This window comes from Psilocybe cubensis, chromosome 4 (assembly GCF_017499595.1).
Source record: "Psilocybe cubensis strain MGC-MH-2018 chromosome 4, whole genome shotgun sequence".
In the NCBI taxonomy this organism is placed as follows: Eukaryota; Fungi; Basidiomycota; class Agaricomycetes; order Agaricales; family Agrocybaceae; genus Psilocybe; species Psilocybe cubensis.
Genome location: NC_063002.1, coordinates 64,372 through 82,411, shown reverse-complemented (window position 1 = coordinate 82,411; position 18,040 = coordinate 64,372). Strand labels below are relative to the sequence as shown.

At 50.2% G+C, this 18,040-nt stretch overlaps 5 protein-coding genes across 5 annotated transcripts; 4 read left to right on the top strand and 1 right to left on the bottom strand.

Moving 5' to 3' along the window:
- Positions 1–1,099: 1,099 nt before the first annotated feature.
- Positions 1,100–2,129, top strand: JR316_0004151 (uncharacterized protein; the record flags this gene model as incomplete). The annotated part of the gene is made up of 5 exons (XM_047889920.1): positions 1,100–1,174; positions 1,228–1,410; positions 1,620–1,749; positions 1,781–2,049; positions 2,106–2,129. The coding sequence occupies 5 exons, from the start codon at positions 1,100–1,102 to the stop codon at positions 2,127–2,129; spliced, it is 681 nt and encodes a 226-aa protein (XP_047749681.1).
- A 5,539-nt stretch (positions 2,130–7,668) lies between these two features.
- On the bottom strand, positions 7,669–8,231 carry JR316_0004150 (uncharacterized protein; the record flags this gene model as incomplete). The annotated part of the gene is made up of 2 exons (XM_047889919.1): positions 7,669–8,004; positions 8,058–8,231. The coding sequence occupies 2 exons, from the start codon at positions 8,229–8,231 to the stop codon at positions 7,669–7,671; spliced, it is 510 nt and encodes a 169-aa protein (XP_047749680.1).
- Positions 8,232–8,452: 221 nt separating this feature from the next.
- Positions 8,453–8,866, top strand: JR316_0004149 (putative electron transfer flavoprotein-ubiquinone oxidoreductase, mitochondrial; the record flags this gene model as incomplete). The annotated part of the gene is made up of 2 exons (XM_047889918.1): positions 8,453–8,708; positions 8,766–8,866. 2 exons carry the CDS (start codon positions 8,453–8,455, stop codon positions 8,864–8,866), a joined length of 357 nt encoding a protein of 118 aa, XP_047749679.1.
- A 13-nt stretch (positions 8,867–8,879) lies between these two features.
- On the top strand, positions 8,880–10,334 carry JR316_0004148 (putative electron transfer flavoprotein-ubiquinone oxidoreductase, mitochondrial; the record flags this gene model as incomplete). Its single annotated transcript, XM_047889917.1, has 4 exons — positions 8,880–9,488; positions 9,545–9,840; positions 9,871–10,042; positions 10,095–10,334. 4 exons carry the CDS (start codon positions 8,880–8,882, stop codon positions 10,332–10,334), a joined length of 1,317 nt encoding a protein of 438 aa, XP_047749678.1.
- A 5,999-nt stretch (positions 10,335–16,333) lies between these two features.
- Positions 16,334–17,242, top strand: JR316_0004147 (uncharacterized protein; the record flags this gene model as incomplete). Its single annotated transcript, XM_047889916.1, has 1 exon — positions 16,334–17,242. The coding sequence occupies one exon, from the start codon at positions 16,334–16,336 to the stop codon at positions 17,240–17,242; it is 909 nt and encodes a 302-aa protein (XP_047749677.1).
- Positions 17,243–18,040: the final 798 nt, after the last annotated feature.

Here is an 18,040-nt window from a genome sequence, read left to right as displayed (position 1 = left end):
GTGGTGACCACAAAAATACAGATTAGGATGGTTTAGGGTTTAGCATTAGGGTTGGTTGGGACTCGATATACCACAAAAGCACAGATTAGTCCGGTTAGGGTTGGTTACGTTTGTGTCTGTACCTGTAGCGGGTTGTTTACAACGATAGGGTGAGGTCGCTGGGCGTGTCGACTCACCTTTGAAGCATGTCGGGTGGCTGAGAACGACGTGGTAAGTGACTGCGCGCTATTCAACAGCTCGAGCTCACCTGTTTTCAAGACAATTCCAGCAGCGAGCTCGATAGGGAAACAAGGCCATTGGACTCGCTGTGGAGAGGAGAGGAGCTTCCGCGCTCCGCCACGATGTGGTTGTCGATGCTCATTGAAATATTCACACTTGCCAACTGAGCTCCCGCTTGAGCCCCCTGCAAGGCTCCCTGAACTCGATGCTGATGGACTGTATGCGCGTGAACACATCGGCCTTGATATTGACGAGTACGGATTCGACGACGAGTGGCGTGTAGACGCAGCGTCTGGCGGGGCCCATTGAGCAGTGGTCCCCTAGTGCGTGCACCCGTGCGCAGGTGTGGGGTGTGGAAAACTGCTTGTTGGGTATGAAGAGGGCTTTTTGTAGAGGGCGAGCGTGTGCGTGTATGGATATGAGTGAGTAAATATTGTCTTACCCTCTATCTCTCTCTACCAATCTCCAAGCCCTCACTACAACCACCAACCGTCATCCAATTGCTGAGGCTTCTCTGAGAATACGTCGTCCGTAGTCTATCACCTGGTGCACCTCTATCAGAATCACATACACGGCTGTCCTGATCCCCACTCCTCGAGGCACGCTGTCGAAAACAAGGCCCAGGACAAGCGCTCCATGCCGCTTAGACTGTAACGAGACTTTTGCGTGCGCTGGTGCATGGTCCTGTGGGGATCCAGAATGTGAGTTGGCGCCAGTGAGCTCAGGGTGAGGGAGAGTTTGATGACGGGATGAAAGAAATGTGTTTTTGATGGGCGCACAGGTGCGTGAAAGAAGCGCTGCTATTCCCATTCATTGAATAGATGTGCTTGAATCATATCTATTCACTCTCCTATTATTCCTTGTCATTTTACTGTATACAATGGTCATTGTCTATCCCACTTGGCTCTTCACCGGTCACCCTCCACCACCTCTCCATCGTCACCCGTTGAGACAGGTGACTCGTCACCCATACCCTCCATCTGCATCTTACACTCCTTGTTACTTTAGTGCATCGCTATGTGGCCTTCCATGTACAACCGTAAAAACTCACCTAAAACTCATATTGCGCACTTCCCTCCCTCTCTCATTAACCCTCGACACTACCGACAGCCGTCTTTATGGTCGCTGGTCAACGATGAGCAACCCTTTTTATTTCTGTCAGCCTGGTATTCAACATCCATCGTGATAAAGGTACGTACTGTCATTCAAAGGTTTCCAGGTGTCCAATTCATTCCCTGTCAACAGACACTCCACCTGCTACTTCACAACATGCCTCCACCTCAATTCTACCAATCCTCACACCTCAACCTTGCTCATCGTGCTGCTCATCGGTTTCAACATCGTTGTCGGCATGCAAAAGCATAAAACTCACCAACGTAGGCGCCATTCATTATGTACAGGCTCAAGCTCTCCGCCCACAACAGAGATCCTCATTGTACGACCTCGCCGATGGACAATTCCTGATCAAGAGCGAGTCATTGCGCCTCAACCTTGCTTTCGGCCTGGTACTCGACATCGACTGCGAAAAAGGTACGTACCGTTGTCATTCAACGATTTCTAGACGCCCAACTCATCCCCCGGCTGGAGACACTTCTCATACAATACCCACAACACTTGCTCTCACTCGACCTGTTCCGAACGCATACTGGGTCCATCGTCGCACATTACTTACTAGCCATCGTGTTTACCAACTGTCACATCGTGCCCGACAAGGAACTCACCCGTCCTCTTGGTACAAACACCGCCAGTCGTCAACTGTTGACTATTGAAACGCCTCGCACCTCAATTCTTCTGTCAGCCTCGTACTGCTCAACATTGATTGCGTTAAATGTACGTCACATCGTTTTCAAAGCTTCCCAGACCTTCATTTCATCTCTTGTCAGCAGACACTGCCCATACGATACCCATAACACCTGCTTGCCCTTCAGCACCACGACCCATCGTTGTGTTTTACAACGCACATTCAGCAGGCTGACATACCACCCAGTGACAACGTCAGCATAAATTTGACGGGCAGTGTTCAGTGCGCCGTCGTGGTGTTAAGGAACTGCACAGTTAGCCTGCACTCGATATCCACAAAGAACACTCACACAGACAGCCACAACACCCCACAACATCCGGGCATCCCCTCTTTCCACTCTCATTATCACCTCAACCTCAACAACACGAGCCCGACAAGGACCTTACCAACCCCCATGGTACGAGGTCGCAGTCAAGGCGTATCGACAGCAATCACTCGCGCCTCAATTTCGCTGTCAGCCTGGGTCATTCACCAAGTCAACGGTACATACCTGCAGTAACAATGTTCTCTAGCTCATCTCCTGTCGCATACAGCACCCTACAACACCTTCCTTCGCCCATCTCCACGGATCCTCGTCGCGCCACAACCTTCTGCACCGTGCTAGCAATCATTTTCAACGTCATCGTCAAGACACACACGAATAAAACTCACCGAAGTAGGCGCCCTTTATTGTGCACAGCCTCTAGCTCTCTGCCCACAACAGAGATTCTCGTATGATGCTTCATGAACGACGCAAATTGACAGCAAGTGTTCGTGCTTCATGGAATAAATCCAGCTTTGAGTGACGTGCATGTTGCATCCCTCAGTCTTCCTGAGCTAACATGTTTGAGCAGATTGAAAAAACACTCGACAGGACTATTTAGTGCATAAGCACAAGTCATGCAGAACAACAGGATACAGATAAGTATTGTAGAAGCTATGTCCAAAGCTTGTAATTTGTTGTATACGCCCTGATAATCAAAATATCCCAAAGAGCGGATACCCAAATCTCAATGTATCTCAAACAATCTCTCAAAATTTTACAAATTTTCTTCACTCGGGAACTCGTACGTACTGAGAAACATTCACCTGAAACACCCAATTAATCAAATCGACGCAGAAATGGCGTTCTAGCACTCCTGGTGTGCGGACAATTGTCTTGGAGTTGACCCAGCGAATCCATCTTCTGAGCAGCAACAAATGAACGCCGCTGCTTCAGCTAGTCGATCTGCCGTTATGGATAGCCAAGGGTTCTCAAGCTAGTGTCGTGTCGGAGCCGAAGTTGAAGAATGCAATTGAAATGGGGTGGAATGCTGATTTGGGAGAGGAGGAGCGGATCCGGTTAGATGGGGATTGAGTAGGCTGTTGGAAATGTTCAGCTGGGATGGTGGTTTAGAGGGGTGTAGTAGGGGTTTGCTGACGTCTATATCAGCCGAGTACAGGTATGTGATCTCTGTTGTATGCAAAGATGCGCATTTTCGGCGCTTAATTGATGGTTACATTCAATGCAATGTTGTATATCACATTCCGGGCACAGTAAATCTCAAAGACATACGGACAGTTTAGGTAAATTTCACTTCAATGAGGGGAGGCTTTATATTGAAACAGACGTATTCTAGGTAAAAACATTATTTGAATAATGAGGGCATGACTCCCCACGACAGAACGCAAATAGAACAAAATTTCTGACCTACCAAGCATTACTCTGGGCTTAATCGGCGGAATTACATGACCACCAACGTACACTGAAGCTCCTTTTTCCGGGAAAGACGCGGAAACGACGCAGAATGGCACGCCACGTACGTTGAATCCTCCAAATGCTAAGGGACGGATGTCATTTCTCTCATTTCGCAGACCTTCTAGGTTGCATAACGGCAGTTTATCCGAGCTGAGCAGGTCCCCGCTATTGCCCGAAAAGACCCATAACGAAAGGAAACGTTGGAAACAGGCTGGAATTGAGAATTGGGGGAGGGGGAGGATGTGGACATGTATGTGAGTTGAAGTTTTGATATATTTTTTGTGATTGTTGACTTGGTATGGGTCATAGGAGTACTGTAGGGTATAGAGTATTATACAAACGTACAGTAGTATCTGAGTATTGGCTTTAACATTGAGGTATTCTCTTGTTTCTGCCTCATTGTGTTGAAAGTGTATTCGGGCGCTTAACATATTTTGATATTTCTAACCTTGCTCAGCCGTACAACACTTAATTGAAGCATTGATTCAGGTACTGAGTACCCTATTCCACGACTCTAGCACTCTAAATACACTATTGAACTGCTCAGACAACAAAAATGTGCGATATACACCACCACAAAGCACATATTAGCGTTGGTTAGGGTTTAGATTTTAGGGTTGGTTGGGATTTGATAATACCATAAAAGCACAGATTAGGCTGGTTAGGGTTGGTAAATACAATTATATATGTAGCAGGTTAGGATTGGTGTGTATGTACCAATGTATCCAATGTGCATTTCACGGCGTTCTGGTGCAGTTGGTAAACTGCTATGTTTGATTTACTGCGATTTGTGGAATGCGGTATTCAATTCACGCATTCAAGACTCGTATGTATGTACGTACACTACGAGCAGAAATTGATGCTTTGCGCATTTCGTGTTCGTTGCAGTGCGTACATATTCCATCTTCTGGATGCAAAAAATTGAACATAGTGTCCCCACTAGTGCATCTGACATTATGAATAGCCGAGCCTAGTACTATATCGGATCGAAATCGAAAATAAATGCATTGAAATGTCGTGAAACGGCAATTTGGGCGAGGAGAGAATCCTGTTACATGGGATGGAATTGCACAATCAGTTGTGCTTTGCGGATGCCTTGGAGTGTTTGAAAATCTTTGGTATGCTGGTAGGTATATGGATCGTTTTTATACGAGATTTGTGCATTCAATTATATGTATATAGAACTTGTTTATTTCGGCGCTTAACTGCATGCAACTCAACAATATTGATTTCCACAACGGATTAGCAGCTGCAGTACAACTTTAACACTCACTCACGGACTGAATCAAGCAAACAACATCCCTCAGGGGCTCCTGAACATCAGCATATTGGAGTAAGAGTGTTGATTAGACGATGAGGGCACGTACAAGACACCTGCATCTCTTCTACACTACACCAACCTCACATCCACACCAAGATCTCCTATTCACACCCACCCAAATGCACCATCCAAAATTCCCCACCCCTCCAATCCGCGAGAACAGTGCAGAACCGGATTCCACGTACGTACCATGCTGCAATGAGTGTCGTTGTTTCTCATTTCACAAATCTTCTAGGGATTTGAAGAACAAAAAAATTTTAAAGCTCGCTAGCGGAGCCGAGTAGTTAGGTGGTAAGAGCGGGATGTGCCGTGTGGAATGGAGGCAATTGGGATGGCTCGAATCGCGAATCGGGATGCGGGGAGGATGTGCATAGGTGCATTGGTGTAATTGTTGGTGAGTTTGTTGAAAAAATTGACCTGTGTGGGTTGATATGACTGTAAAGAGGGATTAGCATGCACTCATTGGGTAACCCTGTCCTGTACTATGTCTTTCTATTTCACGGTTTTCAATCCTATTCCTTGTTTCTTTGTCAGGCGCTTAACGTCGTTGTGGGTCCTTGTATTCAATTCGATGCATCCAGAACAGTGAACTCACATACATACTAGTAGAAATTACATCTCACATACCCATATTCAACGTATCCATCTCTGAATTTGTCCCAAACGACGTATTTTGATATCTACAAGTCGCAGCAACAATATGTCGTCAGTTTCACAAATTGCATTCCAGCACCTGAAATTGTGACCATATGAGAACAGATACATCCCATCCAACCCCTGTAAACTCCAAAGATACACACAAACCCGGTCAAAAACGCTCCCACAAGGCGGAAACGCACGCCACGTAAGTATTCTCCGTCAAAGAGCATCTCGTCGCAGCTCATTTCCAGCGTGCTTCTAGGTCTCAAGGTAGGCTGTGTCCGAGCCGATTAGTCTTACGTTATCGGGAAAGGATGTCGCAAAGAAAAGGAAGCGGCTGCAATGGGTGCAAAATGCGGAATTTGGGGAGGAGGATGTGTGCATACGTTATGGTGACATTACGCCATTGTGGGTGGACATTGATGGTATCGGGCATCTTTGAAGGATGTATAGGAGTGATGGTATGATTTAAGACATCAGTCGCAGTGTATTATCACTTTTCATACCTGGAAAATCAAATGTAAAGCCCAGGACGCGTCTGGGCGCTTATCATTTCATTAGCAGAATTTCAACTAAATTGTATATGTTCACGGCATCTATCTAAACGGTTGCAAAGGACCGTATGTTCGTTTAAATGGTAATACATACACAGAAACACATTTAAAAGGTGTGTACCTGCATGTCCGTTCGCGCGAAAACGCGAGCAATAAAGAAGGTTCTCAATATACATCAGTTTTTATTACATACTGACATAGGGGCATGGCTAATTAGACATCTTTTGAGTCGCCAAAATGTGTTGAAATGGCCCAAGAGAGCCTCCACGTATCTCCTTCGAATAAGACATACTCCATAATCCAAGTAGTTTCTCAAGGCAACGCTACGCAGATAATTAGCACTAGTCCATATACTATAGAATTAAGCTGAATACATATGTTTGAGAAGTGGTGTAAAAACGGATGGGGAGACGAGGAGCGGCATATTGATTTGATAAACGCCCCGTCGCGAAATTGGCATGGTAAAGTCGCTTCTGTTTGTTGTTCTCCAATGCCTGTTCGGATTGATTTGAATCTGGAGAACAAATTGACATTCCATTCGCGTGGACGTACATACGATCGAGTGGACTCACCGTGCGTCGTTGACTTCTACCTCCCAGATCCTCCACTCGTTGTCATACACATTCCTACAAGGGAGATGGTCAGGAGCGGCTCAGAATGCGAGGGGCGGTTGTATCACAGACGAGACTAGGACTCCTTCAACAACAAGGTAGACTAATTATCACCGATCCTGGCTATTCTGTAATTTGTGTTTTAAATTGTCGGACTAACTGTCTACAGGCTAATAGAGGAAAATGAGTCACTGACAGATGGACCAGAATCCAATACTAGGGGTTTACCAGTTGACAAGTTCAGATTTATTGAAAGAATGATACACTTGGACAGGTGTCGGTAGTTTCGGTTTGGCAGGGATGAACTCACCACTGTACATTAAAATCTGTGGGGGAAAGTTTGTAAACAAGCGGCAAGCGCATTGTTACGCCAACGCAGAGAACGATAAAGATATAGCGTCGTTCGCAGCCGGCAGGCTCGAGGATTCCTGAAAATTTGCATGGACCTAGTCACCACCCCTTTGCATAGTCAGACAGCTTAGAGGCACCGTTTAGTATTGCTAACGTTGTCCGGTATAAAGTCGTGTTACATCTTTCAATCTGCGAGATACAGTTAATACAAAGCTAGAAAAATTGTTATACCCTCTTAACCCAACAAAGCTTCTAAATCCTTCTCCGAGGTACCATGAGTGTCGTCAACAAGAGTCAGCCGGTTCTCCAGCCCCAGAGACTTTGCGTCTACGCGACTTTGGTACCACTGCCACAAGAGCCAGAGAGCACAGAGGACCTATTTGTGCGAAGACTGTGCGAGAACCTGACGCGGCTCATAAGAGCTCCTAGACCGGAACTGAAGCGGTATAGTCCATCTAGGACATCGATTGAGGTAAGTCAAGAATGGCAGCAAACAAGGGAAGAACCGAGAGAAATCCGTTTTCCTCCTTCAGTGCGGAGGAGACAGGCGTTTCCAGTGAAATTTCTAGAGAGTACCGCTCTGAAGAATAAGGGAGACACCCCGAATCGCTGGTGCATCCAGTATGCCGTTGTGTCGGTGTGCAATTCTGAATCATCATCTTCGCTGAGGTAAGTGAGGGCTTCGACGAAACTGCAATGTCGATGAGCGCCTGAAGCACGAATCGTTCAAGTGACACTTGCAACATACGCAATGGAGGGACTTCATTCCTCTTAGATGGTATGCTTTCCATCTGGATGTTATGGATCAGCCAGAATCCACTCCTGAATCGTGAAGAAGCCGTACCCGACGAAAATGTTCGACCAGTCGTGCGTGATCCAGCTTCGGAGCCCATACAACCCAGTCAGGGTACACATCGAGGAGATCTAGGAGGGTGTTATGCTGGTCTCTATCGGATTTGGTGTTGAAGATATCGAGGGCCTTGAGCTCAACCTCTGGATGCGAGCAGCGGTAGGCCATGTGGGTCGTGTTGAAGGGACGCCCATCGCAGAACCTTGATTTGAGAGTATACCACGGTTGTCAGAACTCTTTCAGAACCCCTGATAACAGATGTGGATGGAGAGTTGAAGGGTTGTCGAGATGACTCGCCGGAACGCGGGCCAACGTCGCGCCAGATAATCATGTGACACCCAGCCAATAGGTTATGGTGGAAATCATACCCTTCCTTCGTTCCACATCCCATGTTGCGGTACAGGAAACCGTTGAAGCCAGCTTTGAGTCTGGTAAGGTCCTTCAAGACCTCAGTCTGGCACAGGAACGACTCCTCGGCAGCGCCATTCAACGCCGCCGCAGTCGAGCGGGCGGAGGATGAGGTCGATGTCTGCATTGTCGGTGGTGGACCTGCTGGTATCAGTGCTGCGATTCGCCTGAAGCAGATCGAACGTGAAAAAGGGAACGAAATCCGTGTTGTTGTGCTCGAGAAGGGCACTGAAATAGGTGCGTGCAGTCAGAAACTCGCCGTTCTTATCTCAGGGCATTGAAGATCTCGTGTAGGTTCCCATATTGTCTCTGGTGCTGTGATTGAACCTCGCGCACTGGATGAATTGCTGCCAGACTGGACATCCATGTCTGACCACCCTCTTACACAACCCTAAACCCTCTTCAAAAATGCTCTTCCTTACCCCCAAAATCTCTCTGCCAATACCCCACCCCCCACAAATGTCTAACAAGGGCAACTACGTTGCTTCGCTCTCACAATTTACCAGGTGGCTCGCCGGCGTGGCCGAGAACAAATACGGCGTCGAGATATATCCCGGCTTCGCAGGCACGCAGCTACTTCTCAGCGACGAACCCGATTCCACCAATCCATGGGGCAACAAATTTCGTAGCGTGCAGGGCGTGATCACCAACGAAGTTGGCTTGACGAAGAACTATCGCATGAAATCTTCGTTTGAGCCTGGGATGGCGTTCCGTGCAAAGGTAACTCTTCTTGCCGAAGGTGCTCACGGAAGTCTGTCGAAGCAAGCTATTATCTTGCACAATCCTCGCAAGGAGGCAGAGCCCCAGACGTATGGAATCGGTCTGAAGGAGGTTTGGCGTGTCGATCCGGAGAAACATAAACCCGGAGAGGTCGTGCACATGCTCGAATGGCCTCTAGACAAAGACACTTACGGCGGTGGATGGGTGTACCACATGGATGGAGGGCTCGTCAGTCTGGGGCTAGTAATTGGGCTGGATTACAAAAATCCATGGCTGAGCCCGGATTGTGAATTCCAGGTGCGCTTTCTTGCGCGATATTCCTTTTTCATAGCTAACGAAGCATCCCTCGAAAGCGCATGAAACACCACCCATACTTCCGCGCTCTCCTCACATTCCCCAAAGCCGAACGCCTCTCTTACGCTGCGCGCGTGTTGAACGAAGGAGGCTTGCAGTCCGTGCCCAAGCTAAACTTCCCTGGTGGTGCTCTCGTCGGCTTCTCCGCTGGATTCGTCAACATTGCAAAGATTAAAGGAACCCATAACGCGATGAAGAGCGGCATTCTTGCCGCCAAAGCTGCTTGGAACGCTGTGCACCCTAGTGAAGCGGAATCGTCAGATGGCACTGTTGCAGCCGCTGCTGACATGTCATCGTAGGATACTTCGTTGCACACGTTGCACAGGTCATGGGTGCAGAAGGATCTGCATGAAGTGCGCAACTTGCGGCCATCGTTCGGAACGCGTTTGTGGCTATGGGGTGGAATTATCTATTCGGGAATCGATTCGTTAATCTTAAAGGGACGGGTACTCTGGACATTCAAGCACCACGGACCGAAAGGCAAAACAAAGAACCCTGTAAGCTGTACATTTCATTCTGTGACGATGTTTTCTAACATATTGTATACAGGACTCGACATCATCGCTAGATTCTTCTTTAACCGAGCCCGCTGGAAACCATATGCCCATTGAATACCCACCCTTTGAGGCGCCCTGGCTCCGAATCACCTTTAAGACCAATTTGGTCTGCGTCATGTCGGATATCCTCACATCTCTATCCAGCATCGCATCTGAACTGGACAGCGAGCTGACAGTCATTGCAGTCTTTCATGGCAAGTCAACACACCTTTTGTTGAGGACCACAAACTGACAATGACGTGGCAGCGTTACAGTGCACCACTCTCCGGCCGCACCTGCACAAAGGAATGGTAAGTGTTTGTCGCTCGACGGGTCGCGGTGTCACTCATTCTGCAGACTGCCGCCACCGCCGACGAAACAGGGACACCCGACTCACTGACCAGGTGATTGCCCCCACCATTTCTGCGAAATGACGATGGTATAGTGGCTACATGTATCTGAGGGTGAGCACGCACCTCTTTGTGTGTCATGTCACTTGCTCAGGGGTTCCCAAAGTGAATAGCAGGAGTGAGGGCAGGACAGCGCAGTGACGACGTGAGTACCGACACCCTTGCGAAACGACCGCTGTTGCCTAGACACGGCGTTGGCCGTTGGCACAGACCTTAAAGCACGTACGTCATCGTGCGCCACGTCATTTGCTTAGGGGTTCCATAGTGAATAGCTGGAGGCAGGGAGCGAGGGGACGACAGCGCAGTGAAGACGTGAGCGCCGATACCTTGGGGAATGACTGCTGATGCCTAGACTCGTTATTGGCAGAGCTCAACCGACTGGACAGACTTGTATCAGCAAAAGACGCACAGAATGGTAATGCCAGTGTGTGGAGGCACCCTAGACTCGGCATTGGTTGTTCACAGAGGTGCATAGGGGCAGTAACAACGTGAGTACCGCCTTTTTGTCGAGTAACACTGTTAATGTCCACCTTAGGCTTGTCGTCGACCTTGTCGTTGATGGGATAGGGGGACTAGCTGGAGGCTGAGAGTGAGATATGACAGCACAGTGACCAAGTGAGTACACACTCGCAGAATAACACTGCTAATGCCTACCCTAAGCTTGTCATAGACCTCGCCGTAGACAGCAAAGATCTCAGCGTTGATGACAATAGTCTGGGAGGGATATATGACAGCGCCGTAACCAAGTGAGTACCCACTAGAAGAAAACACTGCATCTCGTTGGTGGGATAATGGCGCGTTTACAAAGTGAGTACTCACTTTCTCGCACAACAACACACTATCCCCATCCTGATGTCCTCGTTGTCGGGTGTTTGCATCGTGCTCAGCATTGATGGAATAGATGGAGACAGTGAGCGGGGGAGAAATGACAAAGTGAGTACCCGCTACCCATTCTTCATCGTGAAAACAGCCTCGTCGACGAACCCATGCTCCATCACACATCGCCGACACCTCACACAACACAATCAGACACGCGCCACCTCCTCTTGGGTGCCTAGTTTGCCTGGCACGTAGGTACGAGTGGACATATTCGGCAGCATTCGACCTCCACCATGCAGACCACCACATGGGCGGCGGTTCTCGGTCGGTAGTCACAGAGAGAAGGGATGCGGAGTAATGGTGAGCACCGCACTTCTCTGTTTGTGTATGCAGATGTGCGCAACGGCGACGACTGGATTGATAGGTAGATGTAAGATGACAGGAGTCGGGTTGATGGAATGATTAACAAAGGTAAATAAACGCACCTCTATGTAGAAGGGCAGTGCACATGCGTTGATGTGCACGGGTTTGAAGCCGGGGTCTGGGGTGCAGATAGAGATGGAGATGTGGTTGATCCCGGCGAGAGGCCGGGGTGTAAGTGCTAGGAGGTTGGAACGATGGTTTTGTAAGTGAATGTTTCGGCTCTCATACACACCACTAACCGCCTATGGCTCGACATTCTCAATGTTCTGGGTTGTCGCTTGCCATTGCGTGCGGGGCAGAGCGCTATCCGTCTGTATCTAGCAACGGAGCACCGTGGGAGCATTAATGAGCTTGCTTTCTTTCAATTTCGTGTTCTGCTCCGTGTTGTACTGGCTCTGCGTGCTCCATTGTCCACCGTCCGCCTCTCCACGCTCAAACCTGAACCTGCCCACTATATGCTCAATGCCCGATTACCTGCAACGCCTCTCTATGACCAGGAACACGATATGTACGTTCTCTGTGCAACTCTTACCTTTGAATAAATCTCGAACTTGGAATCGGATGCAGCCCTTGCGTGGTGGTGGTCGTCGCCGAATCTCCTTGTTGTTGCTATTTGGGGTTTGTTCTAGTACAAGTGGAAAATTTGATTCGCAAATAGAGGCAGACACTGTATCGCTGTCTCGTCGTAGTCTGTATGGCTAGCTTTGAGTCGCTTCGTCTCTGGCCGCTGCATTGCTGGCTAGCTGGAAAAACCAGACCCTCGTGCATCTATGCATCTGGCTAGGCGTCTATGCACAGGACGCCGAACTTAAATTTCCTAACGCCGGCACCTAGACGCTGATCCGGGTACGCAGCGGGGTAAGCTAAACACGACGCGACACGCGTTGTCGGTGTTCTTCTGGATTGTATGTATTTACCTTTCGTAACTTGTACTTGTTCTGGGTGAGTGGTTGTGTGTCCGTGTGTCTAGCCGGCTGTTCATTGCATGTTTGTGCGTCTGTCTGCTTGTCTGTTCGTCCCAATGATGTGTGATGTGTTATACAGAAGCGTGTGGCAGAACCTCTTCGACTCCTCCGTCATTTAACTGTCTGGCCAGCTGTCTGGCTATGCTACTCAGGGACAGATTCACCTACGAAACACGAATCCATGACAGATGTACAAGGTGAATAAGTATTACATTGCGCGTATAAGCAATAAAAACAGATTTAGATGGAATGTTAAGATTCAATGTAACAACATGAACCTTGTGCACAGGTGCGACGTCTACATTGTGCACATCGACCACTGAATTTGGGGTGGATACAATGCATTATACGATTCAGAACAAGGTGAACTCAAATCTTAGACGTAGCCGTGGCAGCTGTCTGTCAATTTAGCGAATATTCTGAACAAATATATTTTAACTGCTTGTCATATACTTGTCGCTTTTGTCAACCATCAAGCAACTTCGACAGGCCGTGTCAGTATGCAACAAAGCTTTCCAAATTGGGTGGCAAATGACACTACACTTGGACTATTTTTACAACACCCACACGACTCAACAAGGGTGTTTAAATGAAGCATGGAATCAAGCAGGAGACCATCGCACCTCATAATATCTCTTAACAAACAATACAGACAATACCTCTACATTACCATCGAATATCAAAGCACGCCATAAATGAGCACTTTGAGTCATTCGATGACTCCGACAGGTAGGGTGTCATGTCGAGGTTTTCACTTGTAGGTCGAGTAATCTTCTCACAGCGCCATTTACCATCGCAGGATTTCAAGCATTCACCAATGCAAAATTCAGCAATATCAACAACTCAACGGTTTTTGCAGGGGAAAATGTGTACTTGGGAAATGGAAATGTGACCCAGCAATGAGCGGGAGGTGAGCATCCAGCACGTCGTTCATGGAATGCAACTCACCATGGTGCATCCTTGAAGTTGTTCTGTCAATGTCGAGCACACCGTCAGCGCCGCGGCAAGCGTGTATCAACTGGTTGGTATGTCAATCCGTATTCAGCCTTTAGAAATCTTTCTGCATGGCGGGGTCCCTTATTGACGTGCAAGCTTTGATAGAGAGTGTGAAAAGTCGATTGGTGAGCTCCGGCGGCGGTGTCTGCCCATGCAATCGCATTTCGGGTATGTCAGCTCTTTTTTATGTATTGGACAGCGTAGCTTACCTGCGTTCTAAGCTTATTCCCCCTCGAAGGGGGGGCCTTCGTTGCATTGGGCATTCTATTCAGAATTGCTGAAATCTGATGCCAGATTCGGATTCCTGGACCCCAAAAACCCCCAAATACATTTTCAAAATATTTTATTTTGTACATACGGAGGTGCTATGTAATTAAATGTGTATTTTACCGAGGCCGGCCTCCAAATTGATGGAGGCCACTGGAGGCCGGCCTCCAAATTGATGGAGGTCACTGGAGGCCGGCCTCCAAATAGATGGAGGTCACTGGAGGCCGGCCTCCGTCTAAAAATATTTTTTGACAGGCACTGGAGGCCGGCCTCCGTCTAAAAATAAATGTGTCGAGGCCACCTGAGACCAGCCTCGACTTGTACGCGCGTCGTACGCACGAGTGGAGGCCGGCCTCCCGCCTGTCTCCTAACGCCTGCGCTCACCGTCCCAACACTTGCGCTCGCCGCCTGCCCGACGCCTGCGCTCGCCGTCCCGACGCCTTTGCTTGCCGCTGCGTGTTATTGTGCCGCCACTCCGGGCCGCTTCTGCCACCGCGGCCTCCACTCGTCGCCTGTTGCTGCCGCCGCGCCGCCTCCACTTGCCACCTTTCGTCCTGCCGCCGCCTCCACTTGCCGCCCACAACGACACACACTCTGCTGTGTGTCGTTGCACTGCCACCCCCACGCAGCCGCAGTTGCAGCCCCCGCCACCGCCGACACTCGCCGCCCAAGAGTCGCGTTGTTTGTCCTTGCTGTTGTCAAGGACATTCAAACTCCGAACCTGCAGCTCCTCTGTACATTTTGTAAGGTGTCAGTGCAGTTCAGTGTCCATCCTCCGCGCATTGAGTCCACCTGTTGAGACACGTCATCCACCACCTTGCATGTGCGTACTATGATGCATATACGCAGTGCCTTTGTCTCCCACCTACGCCACTTCATTGCTCTCGCTCTCGCTCCCCTCCTCCCATCTCCATATTCCCATTGTCCCAGACATCTAACCATGGTCGTCATTGAATGGTGGCAAAATATTCATGAAATTACACATATGTTTGACTAATCACAACTACACTGCAATGCAATGTAGACCAGACGGCTTTAGGTGAGCAGCACTCGGTCTCATTTGCACTTTGCAAATGGGAATTTTCGGAAGAAACGGAAGCTCAAAACACTCGCAAAATGCAGGGTACATGGTGGATAGCGATGCAAGTTGACTTTGGGGAGGTGTCAATAGATTCAGATGTCAAGTTTGGTGAGTGCTTACAGACTTTCCATCGTTCTTGGATGTTGGAAAATGTATCGTTGTCAAGACGGGACGGCGTGCGAGAAGCTTCAATGTGATTCCATCATGTTGTTGTCAAGGCGGGACACAGGTGAATGAGTGGGTGGGCGGACCTTGTTGAACACAACACGGCATGGTGCGAGTACGCTGGCTATGTTGGTGAGTACGGCATCATGACAACATTAACACCTCACTGACCTTCTCAAGGTCCTTCAACGTTCGACATGTTTTCGAGGAGGAACAGCATGCGGATGTGGCGGGATGCATGCAGCCTGTGTTGGCGGAGTGTGTCCAACACAACATCAGCCGGGTATGCTGGCCATATTGGTGAGTAGAATATTAATATGATGCGCACATAGTTACTCACCGTTTGAAGCCCCTTCAATGTTCTACAAGCAAGTCTTCACGAGGTGGCACAGCATGCGGGCGTGCGGGAATGGATGGTGGTGCGGACAGCCTCCGAGACACAGGTGAATTGCAGAACGAGACGAGCACTTGAACGCGTCATTTGCGAGCTGGGATGGATGGAGGACACGTCGGTGGGCCACGTTCAACGCGAGATGAGGCATTCAGGCTGGACACGTCAGTGAGTACGGTGTTAAAACGAGATTGACAGGGTTGCTAACCTTCTCAAGGGCTTTCAACAACATTGACCTTCCGTGCAAAGTATCATCCAAAGGTGGCGGCACGTCAAACAAAATGTGAGTGAGTATGAAAATGGCTTCAGAATGTAGTTACTGACCTCTTTAAAACACCTGCAACACGGTGTGTGGATTCGTTGAGCAATCGTCGAGGCTAGGCTTATTCCCCCCCGAAGGGGGGGCCTTCATTGCATTGGGCCTCCTGTTCAGAAATCCTGAAATCTGATGGCAGATTCGGATTCCTGGACCCCAAAAACCCCCAAATACACTTTCAAAATATTTTATTTTGTACATACGGAGGTGCTACATAATTAAATGTGTAATTTACGGAGGCCGGCCTCCAAATTGATGGAGGCCACTGGAGGCCGGCCTCCGTCTAAAAATAACTTTTGACAGGCACTGGAGGCCGGCCTCCGTCTAAAAATAAATTTTTGACAGGCACTGGAGGCCGGCCTCCGTCTAAAAATAAATTTTTGACAGGCACTGGAGGCCGGCCTCCCGCCTGTCTCCCGATGCCAGCGCTCGCCGTCCCGATGCCAGCGCTCGCCGTCCCGATGCCAGCGCTTGCCGTCCCAACGCCAGCGCTTGCCGTCCCAACGCTTGCGCTCGCCGTCTGCCCGACGCCTGCGCTTGCCACTGCATGTTGTTGCGCTGCCACCTCCGGGCCACTGCTGCTGCCGCCACCTCCACTCGACGCCTGTCGTTCAGCCGTCACCGCGTGTCATCCCGCCGTCGCCGCCTGTCGTCACGACGTCACCGCGCGTCGTCCCGACGTCGCGTCTAGTCGCCGCCCACCACAACACGCACTCTGCTGCGTGTTGTTGTGCCGCCACACCCGGGCCGCTGCTGCTGCTGCCGCCTCTCCTCGTCCCCTGTCATGCCGCTGCCGCCTTCCCTCGCCGCCTGTCATTCCGCCGTCAGCGCGTGTCGTCCCGCCGTCGCCGCCTGTCGTCCCGCCGTTGCCGCATGTCGTTCAGCCGTCACCGCGTGTTATCCCGCCGTCGTCGCCTGTCGTCACGACGTCACCGCGCGTCGTCCCGCCGTCGCGTCCACTCGCCGCCCACCACGACACGCACTCTGCTGCGTGTTGTTGCACCGCCACACCGGGCCGCCGCTGCCGCTGCCGCCTGCCTCGCCGCCTGTCATTCCGCTGTCAACGCCTGTCGTCCCGCCGTCGCCGCCTGTCGTCACGACGTCACCGCGCGTCGTCCCGCCGTCGCGTCCACTCGCCGCCCACCACGACACGCACTCTGCTGCGTGTTGTTGCGCCGCCACACCGGGCCGCCGCTGCCGCTGCCGCCTCCCCTCCCCGCCTGTCATTCCGCCGTCGCCGCCTGTCGTCCCGCCGTCGCCGCCTGTCGCTGCCGCCGCGCTGCCTCTACTCGCCTCCTGTCGCTGCCATTTTGCTGTCTTGTCTTTGATACATCTCGGCCTTGCTGTACTGTAATTTTGTTAAATTTTTTATAACTAGTCATCTTACCCTAGGCTTATTCCCCCCCGAAGGGGGGGCCTTTGTTGCATTGGGCCTCCTGTTCAGAATTCCAGAAATCTGATGGCAGATTCGGATTCCTGGACCCCAAAAACCCCCAAATACACTTTCAAAATATTTTATTTTGTACATACGGAGGTGCTATGCAATTAAAGGTGTATTTTACCAAGGCCAGCCTCCAAATTGATGGAGGTCACTGGAGGCCGGCCTCCAAATAGATGGAGGTCACTGGAGGCCGGCCTCCGTCTAAAAATAACTTTGACAGGCATTGGAGGCCGGCCTCCGTCTAAAAATAATTTTTGACAGGCACTGGAGGCCGGCCTCCATCTAAAAATAAACACGTCGAGGCCACCTGAGGCCGGCCTCGATTCGTACGCGCGTCATACGCGCGAGTGGAGGCCGGCCTCCAGCGTCGGTCCCACCTAGAGAGGTCACCTGACTGGACGCGTGTCGTTGTTGTTCACTGCTCGTCGCTGCCTGTTGCTGCCCCCACCACCTTCGCTCGCCGCCCACAACGACACACACATTGCTGCATGTCATTGCACCGCCACCCCCGCGCCTCCGCCGCCGCTGCCGCTGCCGCCGACTCCCCCACCCCGCCGCGCAGCAGAGGAAGCTTTCGTGTTTGTTTGTGTTTGCTCACACTATCCCTGGTATCGTCAGTGTGCCATCACTGAAGGTTAGTGTACGTCAGTGAATGTGAATGCACCGTCAGTGCATGCCCACACAT